Source organism: Lolium perenne, chromosome 6, assembly GCF_019359855.2.
Source record: "Lolium perenne isolate Kyuss_39 chromosome 6, Kyuss_2.0, whole genome shotgun sequence".
NCBI classification, from domain to species: Eukaryota; Viridiplantae; Streptophyta; class Magnoliopsida; order Poales; family Poaceae; genus Lolium; species Lolium perenne.
In genome coordinates, this window is record NC_067249.2 from 222,028,933 (window position 1) to 222,037,261 (window position 8,329).

The window sequence follows — 8,329 nt, forward strand, 5'->3', positions numbered from 1 at the left end:
AAATTACATTCTTCCAATTGCATAACAAGCTTCAGTTAAGTATGGATCTTATATTCTGGTGTAACATATCCCATCTCCCTACCTTATGTGGGAAAAATACTATCCCTTAGGCTGGTCATAGTGCATAGTATCATATACTAGTATCATGCATATGATATTTGTCTGTGATACTATCTCTATAGTGGATGACATTATAGAGTAGTACTACCTCCGTTTCAAGGAATAAGGCACACGCGTATTCCAAGATGAACTTTGACCATAAAAATTGAGCAACAAAATCTTGATTATATTATATTATAAAGGTGCAGCTTTCAAGTTTGTCCTTTCAACATAATACAAGGGAAAACAAGAAACAACTAATTTATTCTCTTACAATGAGTCATGTTCAACATATGGGTACCAAAGAATGTAGATTGTATCGTAGGGACGCATCCGTTCAACAAAAAGAAAGGAACGGAGGGAGTATAATACTAGAGCGTACAAAAATAGATGCAACATGACCATTTCTACTCATTTTACTCTCTAAACTCTTCTTCAGACACTTGCCGCCCCTTCCTTTCATGTTTTTTCCCCTGAGTATATAATCACAGATAATTGAAAACTTAGGTTGGTCGGCTTGAACTCTGACACATAAATGTCGAGCAGAGCTGACCATTTTGGTTCATTAAGAAAAATAAATTTAACGAGTCTAGAGTGCACGGTTGACTCGACTAGCTCATAAAATTGTGTATATTTTATCCATGGGAACCGTTAACAAAAACTTGAATCCTATAGACACATAATACCTAACGCTTTCGAGTACGGATCCTAATCCACTCATCTCATTTGGTCGTCCTACATCATTTTTCTTTCATTTTCTTATCATGATGTTCACCCTTCTTGTTCTGTCACCACCACCCACCATTATCCCACACCAGACCTAGCATCATGGACAAGGTAAGGCTTCTTTAGAAGGATTCCCCTAAGGTGGCATGTTTTTTTACACATGTGCTTTACTTCTAGACTTCGTCATTATTTGAACTATGAATTTCTTATCGTTTCTCAATTGTTCCCTTTCGGGCATGCTTTCTTCTTCTTAACTACATCCTTTCTATAGCATTTTTACTTCTCAATTGCATTCTTTCAACTGTGTTTTTGATTCTCAACTGCATCCTTCCAGCTGTGTATCTCCTTCTCAATCGTGTTTCTCCGTTCTCTGCTGCATTCTATCAGTTGTGTTTCTCTGTCTAAATTACATTCTTCCAATTGCATAACAAGCTTCAGTTAAGTATGGATCTTATATTCTGGTGTAACATATCCCATCTCCCTACCTTATGTGGGAAAAATACTATCCCTTAGGCTGGTCATAGTGCATAGTATCATATACTAGTATCATGCATATGATATTTGTCTGTGATACTATCTCTATAGTGGATGACATTATAGAGTAGTACTACCTCCGTTTCAAGGAATAAGGCACACGCGTATTCCAAGATGAACTTTGACCATAAAAATTGAGCAACAAAATCTTGATTATATTATATTATAAAGGTGCAGCTTTCAAGTTTGTCCTTTCAACATAATACAAGGGAAAACAAGAAACAACTAATTTATTCTCTTACAATGAGTCATGTTCAACATATGGGTACCAAAGAATGTAGATTGTATCGTAGGGATGCATCCGTTCAACAAAAAGAAAGGAACGGAGGGAGTATAATACTAGAGCGTACAAAAATAGATGCAACATGACCATTTCTACTCATTTTACTCTCTAAACTCTTCTTCAGACACTTGCCGCCCCTTCCTTTCATGTTTTTTCCCCTGAGTATATAATCACAGATAATTGAAAACTTAGGTTGGTCGGCTTGAACTCTGACACATAAATGTCGAGCAGAGCTGACCATTTTGGTTCATTAAGAAAAATAAATTTAACGAGTCTAGAGTGCGCGGTTGACTCGACTAGCTCATAAAATAGTGTATATTTTATCCATGGGAACCGTTAACAAAAACTTGAATCCTATAGACACATAATACCTAACGCTTCCGAGTACGGATCCTAATCCACTCATCTCATTTGGTCGTCCTACATCATTTTTCTTTCATTTTCTTATCATGATGTTCACCCTTCTTGTTCTGTCACCACCACCCACCATTATCCCACACCAGACCTAGCATCATGGACAAGGTAAGGCTTCTTTAGAAGGATTCCCCTAAGGTGGCATACATCATAGACATCCAACTGACAATGAACATTAATTTGTGTGGTTATTGTGAGTTTATCCTTTCCACCTCTCATACCCCTATGTCTCTTTTATCCTTCTTCACCCACGTTCCTTTCCTCACTTCTCGTTCCCGCTCATTTGAGAATAAAGGAAACCGAGAAAACATCGCAAATACAACTAGACATTTGAAAACTTGACTTGTCATATGAATAAACATTTCTTAGCAAGGGGAGTTGGCAAACATAGCAAATACTTTTTGCGATGTGGCTCCTTCCTGGCTCACACGTAATATCCACCTCCATAAGTTCATCCAACATTGGCGATAGGATTTCCCCGATGGGGTGCCACACTTTACATTCCTTCGTGGCTCACACCCAAAATACACTGCCATACAATCATTAAGCAGGGGAGGATCTATGCTTTCGCCATCGGGGTGTCACACTTTACATACATAATAAAATTGACACGCATGACATACCACCACAAATACATTTGGACGCTTAAAACTTGGAAAGATAAGTACATAATTTGGTACTCATATCTTTTGTATTTTTTTTGATGAGTTTTGACAAGGTTTTGATTCTAGTTTAATTTAAGTCTACACATATTTTAGGACCAATGAAACCACACAATTTTTTTGGTGAAATATTGACGAAATTCAAAGTGTACTCAGAGCCCGTGAATGAGACATTGAATTTTCAGAGATTATGTTGAACAAATTTAAACTAAACCATGACAATTGTTATGGATCCAGGGGATATTTTCTTTGTAGGATTAGAGTTATAATTAGAAGTTTGCTAACTATTGCACTTTTAGCCAATTAGAGCATAGTAAACAGTGTATTGATTGTGTTTTTCCTATGGAAAAAATAGCGCACTATTTCGGCGCTAAGAGCACGCTATAGCGTTTCTAAACGGTCCACACTACATCATTCCGGCGCTATAACATGCTATAGCACGTTAATAGCGTATTTTTCTACCGATGCTATTTTATTATAGCGCGCTACTTTTTCCTTGGTTTTTCCTCACAAGTGATTACTTTCAATTGTATATTTCTTTTCAACTTCGCCGTTTTAACGGTGTTCTTTTCTAATTGGGTTCTTTGAACTGTGGGTTTTCTTCTTAAATGCATCATTTTGACTAACTACATCATTACAACGTCATGTTTTTTTACACATGTGCTTTACTTCTAGACTTCGTCATTATTTGAACTATGAATTTCTTATCGTTTCTCAATTGTTCCCTTTCGGGCATGCTTTCTTCTTCTTAACTACATCCTTTCTATAGCATTTTTACTTCTCAATTGCATTCTTTCAACTGTGTTTTTGATTCTCAACTGCATCCTTCCAGCTGTGTATCTCCTTCTCAATCGTGTTTCTCCGTTCTCTGCTGCATTCTATCAGTTGTGTTTCTCTGTCTAAATTACATTCTTCCAATTGCATAACAAGCTTCAGTTAAGTATGGATCTTATATTCTGGTGTAACATATCCCATCTCCCTACCTTATGTGGGAAAAATACTATCCCTTAGGCTGGTCATAGTGTATAGTATCATATACTAGTATCATGCATATGATATTTGTCTGTGATACTATCTCTATAGTGGATGACATTATAGAGTAGTACTACCTCCGTTTCAAGGAATAAGGCACACGCGTATTCCAAGATGAACTTTGACCATAAAAATTGAGCAACAAAATCTTGATTATATTATATATATATATAGTATCGTTGGATTCGTATTGAAAAACACTTTTGTATATAGTATCATAAACTTCTAAATTTATTATTTTATAGAATCCCAATGTAAATCTATATACAAAATAAATTTTACATTTACTTTTCTTGTAACGTGCGCTATGATACATTATCCACCTATGTTACTCTAATCCTATCTCTCCTCTTTAATTAGATGTCACATCATCATTTTTATGGATCTAGTATCCATGATACTAGCTATGATAGTAGCACTATAACCAGCCTTATACACATAGCTGAGAGTAGGTGTAGTTCAGTGGATAAAGATGCAATTGGGAGCGGAGGTTGAGAGGGCAATAGTTGACAAAACCGTTGTTGAGAGCGTTGCAGTTGACAATATTGGAGCTGTGCGTGCTTTGGCTTGATTGAACTGCATCACATCACGGTTAGGCTACTCAGGCCTTCTTGGTTTCTACCTTATGTTCTAACGTAAGATTTTTATTTTTTCATAGATTTATCATTTTGGTTTGTATCTAGTTTAATTTAAAATATCTAAACGATCTTACATTAGTGAAAAGAGAAAGTAGTTTTTTAGGAAAATGCCTGAAATTTTCACGGACCATAAGAGGTCCAGGTTGCGCAGAAAATCCGGCGTGGGACAAATAACCTGACGCTGGACCCAAATTTAAATGATGTTCCAAGCGGGCCCTTATAGGTTCCAAAACTGGTAGACATCTATCCTAAAGTCGGAGACTAAATTAATTGGTGTTAAACCATTATTATTCCGGCATGAACTGTAATATTTTGTACTTAGTTTGTTCATTGATCTTTTAGATACTTTTAATGAACTATATACGGATCGAAATGAGCATAAAACATGTCTAGATACATGTTTTTGTATATTAAGAAAGCTAAGATCTAGTTTGGCTCTTATCATTAGGGCTTGATTCAAAGAGTTCATTTTTTATTCCAATAATCAACTTGTTTAGGTGCCACGAAATCAGTTACCAAAATCAACCGAGAATTTCATGGGTTTCATCCCATGCATAACTTTAATTTCTTTCGGTACCCTATCATTTTTGTGAATTTTCCTAATAAAATGATGTATCCAAATGAAATAAAATAAAGGGTGCTAAACGAGCTCTAATAGTTATAAGTACTATAGTACTAGCGAACAGGTCGAGTAGTTTCTTACATTGGGAGAATTAGCTGAACTTCAAACTAACATAACGGGGCAAATTCAGCAATGCAAAAATTTCTCTCTGGTTCGATCCTATAGCCACGTGCTCCAATTTTCAAACTTCCAAAACAGGCTACATGCCTCCGTGCCTGACACGAAGTGCTACTGGTACACACTACACAGAGACGCTATGCGAGCACGGCAGTTGCTGCCACGATGTTGCTACCTGTAGGCCGCGTGGTTCACCTTTTCCGAAGCACATGGCTGCCCGCTACATTTTCTTCGCGAGGTGAGCCCTGAGGTGTCGTCTGGATCACATTAGTTTCATTATCGGGAAGACGACAAAACCCGCTGCCTTCCGTCGGACTGAACCAGACCAGGCACCGCTACGGCGCTACGCGCATGACGCATCTCCAGCGGCACGATGCGAATAGATCTGAGCGACCGTTTTCATCCATCGTGATGGGAAATGCGTTAGCACCAACTCCAGCGGGGCGACGCAAAGTGATCGGACTGTCCACGAAGACGAAAACCTGATCCAAATATGCGTCTCGGATGCGTCTCTGCGGACGCTGCGCGGACGTGAAAAGTATCCGCTCGCGTCTGGCGGACGTTTTGTCTGGCCCGCCTGGCAGTGATCCAGCGTCGATGCGTCTTCTCCGTCAGTACTGGCGTCGAGGCATCGCTTCGGCAGTCTGAGGCCACGTAAATGGCGATGCCTCGCGTGTCGCGCGGCCGTCATCTACCTCTGCGCACGAAGTAGTGCCGATGTCACGCGTGCCACGGCCCTCGTCCTGCCTCCGATCTATATAAACAGGGGCGGTAGCATCTCATCTCCTCCCCACTAAACCCTAGCTGCCGCACAACCTCCACCGTACGTCGCTGCCACTCAGACTCCGCCGCTGCCGCTCAGACTCCGTCGCAGACACCATGAGCAACGCCGGCCGCGGCCAGGCTGCCGCGCCTCTACCTCCACGTACACCTCCCACTCCACCTCCCCCGGCCTCGAGCTCCGACGAGGAGTTCGACTCCGACGACAGCACGAGCGACCTCCTCAACCCTGTCAGGGACGCCAAGTACCTGGCTGACGCGGAGAAGGAGGCAGAGAAGGAGCGGGCGGCCCACGCGGTGTTGGACACCGAGATGGAATATCGTGGGATGGCGGCCGCCGCAGCCGCAGAGGAGTCCGACTCCGACATATCATGGTATTGCGATGATCCCGCTGCGCCTACCCCGGAGGAGAGGACGGCGGAGCAGAGAGCAATAGTCGAGTCCTTCGAGACGCTCAAGGACGACACCGTGAATGCGAGGCTGGAGCAGTGCTTGCAAGAGGACGCGATGGCGTACCGAGCCATAGCAGCCGCACGGGAGGCGGCGGAGAAGCAGACGATGAAACGACGCAAAGATGGGGCCGGCCCATCCGGAAGCAAGTAGTCTAGGCTTCTAGATCTACATTGTATAGCTTTTATGCATTTAAATGTACTACTTTTTATATTTGTAAATACGTTGCAAATCTAAAAATAGATCACCTCGGTGGGAACACACCCAGACGTAAACGGACGCAGGACAAAATATATCCATAGGGTGACGCAAATGGACGCTCACGACCGCTTTTGGTCGTCCGAAATGCGTTGCTCCGTCCCGACGGAATGCACGCTGTGTGCGGGCGGCTGTGCGCCATGGCTCGGTCGTGGACTCGTGGCGCCTCTGTTGGCCCGTCCAACTCATGCACGGCCCTTCTCCCCGATGGACGTATCGGAGCGGCCCAAAATTGCCACTCTTTACGAGTTCGGCCAACGGAAACATTTGTTGTAGTGCGCGAACATGCAATAGACAGCAAAGTTTTTTTTTCATTATTATATGTCACCTTGCATTATTCTTGCCCAGACTCTGTGTCATTGAGACGATGAGCTCTTTGCACATGATTATGTCGATGCTAGTTTTCAAATCAATAATTGCTCACAATATAAATTTCTCTTCATTCTACATTGAGTATTGTGAGCTGGAATGGTTCTAAGCCGCGGTCGCTTGCTGATTCTACATCACACGTGGAGTACATCGCAAAATCTAAAGTGGTGAGGAATGGGTGGGAAGAGAAACTTCATCGCGAAACTTTTTTTTTTGCGATAAGGGAAATTTATTAATCAAGGAATGGGATTTCCATCCTGAATACAAGCCTGTCTAATAAAGTCTGGTCCATGACGGATCCACACCCTGGTTTGCCTCTCCGTGAAACCCCATCTAGCTAAAGAATGGCTCACAATGTTGTACTCCCTACTAATGTGTTTAAACTGAAACACTCTACCTAGATTACATAGACGTTTCACTTCATTCACGGTAGCAGCAACCGGAGATCTATTGACATCACTGTCCTTGATCATCTTCACTGCCTCACTACAATCACTCTCCACAATGACAGGCTGCTTATCTGTGTGCTGAAAGGCCATTGTCATCCCTTCAATGCAGGCGAGTAACTCTGCTTCAAGAGGGCTGCCACATGATTGCAGGTGATTGCAGGCTGTAAAGATGGTGCATCCCTGATCATCCCTCAGAATCATGCCAGTACCTCCTCGACATTCCTCTCCGTCCATGCTCCATCAACGTTCAATTTCACCCACCCTTCTGGTGGTCTAGACCACACACCCATGGGTATACCTTCGCATGCCACATCCTTCTTCCTCCTCCTTGTTGTATCCCGCACAGGCCCATAGACTAAGGCCGTCTTTCCTTTAACTGAATCTTCCATAGGGTCTTGCTTAATCATTAGCAACGAATCAACATAGCTACACAGGAACCTTCGCGAGGCTTCGATCGGTGGAGCAGCCTTCTGATGAACAACTTCATTCCGTACGTGCCAGATGCGCCAGAAGGTCATGAGCATCATTAGTCGCTCCTCCTCGCTTGCATGGTCCAGAGCTTGGAAAAGTCACTCCTGGCCCGTGTTGGGGATGTGTTCTTTCAGAGGCCATACTTCCCTCATTGCTTCCCAAAGAGCGCGCGCTATCGGACACCTGCAAAACGTGTGGTATGTATCCTCACGTTCAATGCCACATATTACACATATGTCAGAAACCTCCATGTTTCACCTCTTTTTATTTTCCCAGATGGCCAAGGAATTCGTGATCAAACGCCAAGCAAAGACGCGTACCTTTGGGGGAGCAGGGCACCCCCACACTGTGTCCTAGACGACACGTTTGCCGTCCGGTGCCCTGCTCGATGCGCACATAGATGTGCGGTGATTAGACTCCCATGC

General features: G+C 42.6%; 1 protein-coding gene across 1 annotated transcript; it reads right to left on the reverse strand.

Moving 5' to 3' along the window:
- Window positions 1-7,220: 7,220 nt before the first annotated feature.
- Window positions 7,221-7,667, reverse strand: LOC139832632 (uncharacterized). Its single transcript, XM_071822432.1, has one exon. It carries the CDS (start codon window positions 7,665-7,667, stop codon window positions 7,221-7,223), a length of 447 nt encoding a protein of 148 aa, XP_071678533.1.
- Window positions 7,668-8,329: the final 662 nt, after the last annotated feature.

What these genes read in the sequence shown, in the direction of transcription:
- LOC139832632 (XM_071822432.1), bottom strand. Translation starts at nt 7,667, where the DNA reads ATGGACGGAGAGGAATGTCGAGGAGGTACTGGCATGATTCTGAGGGAT.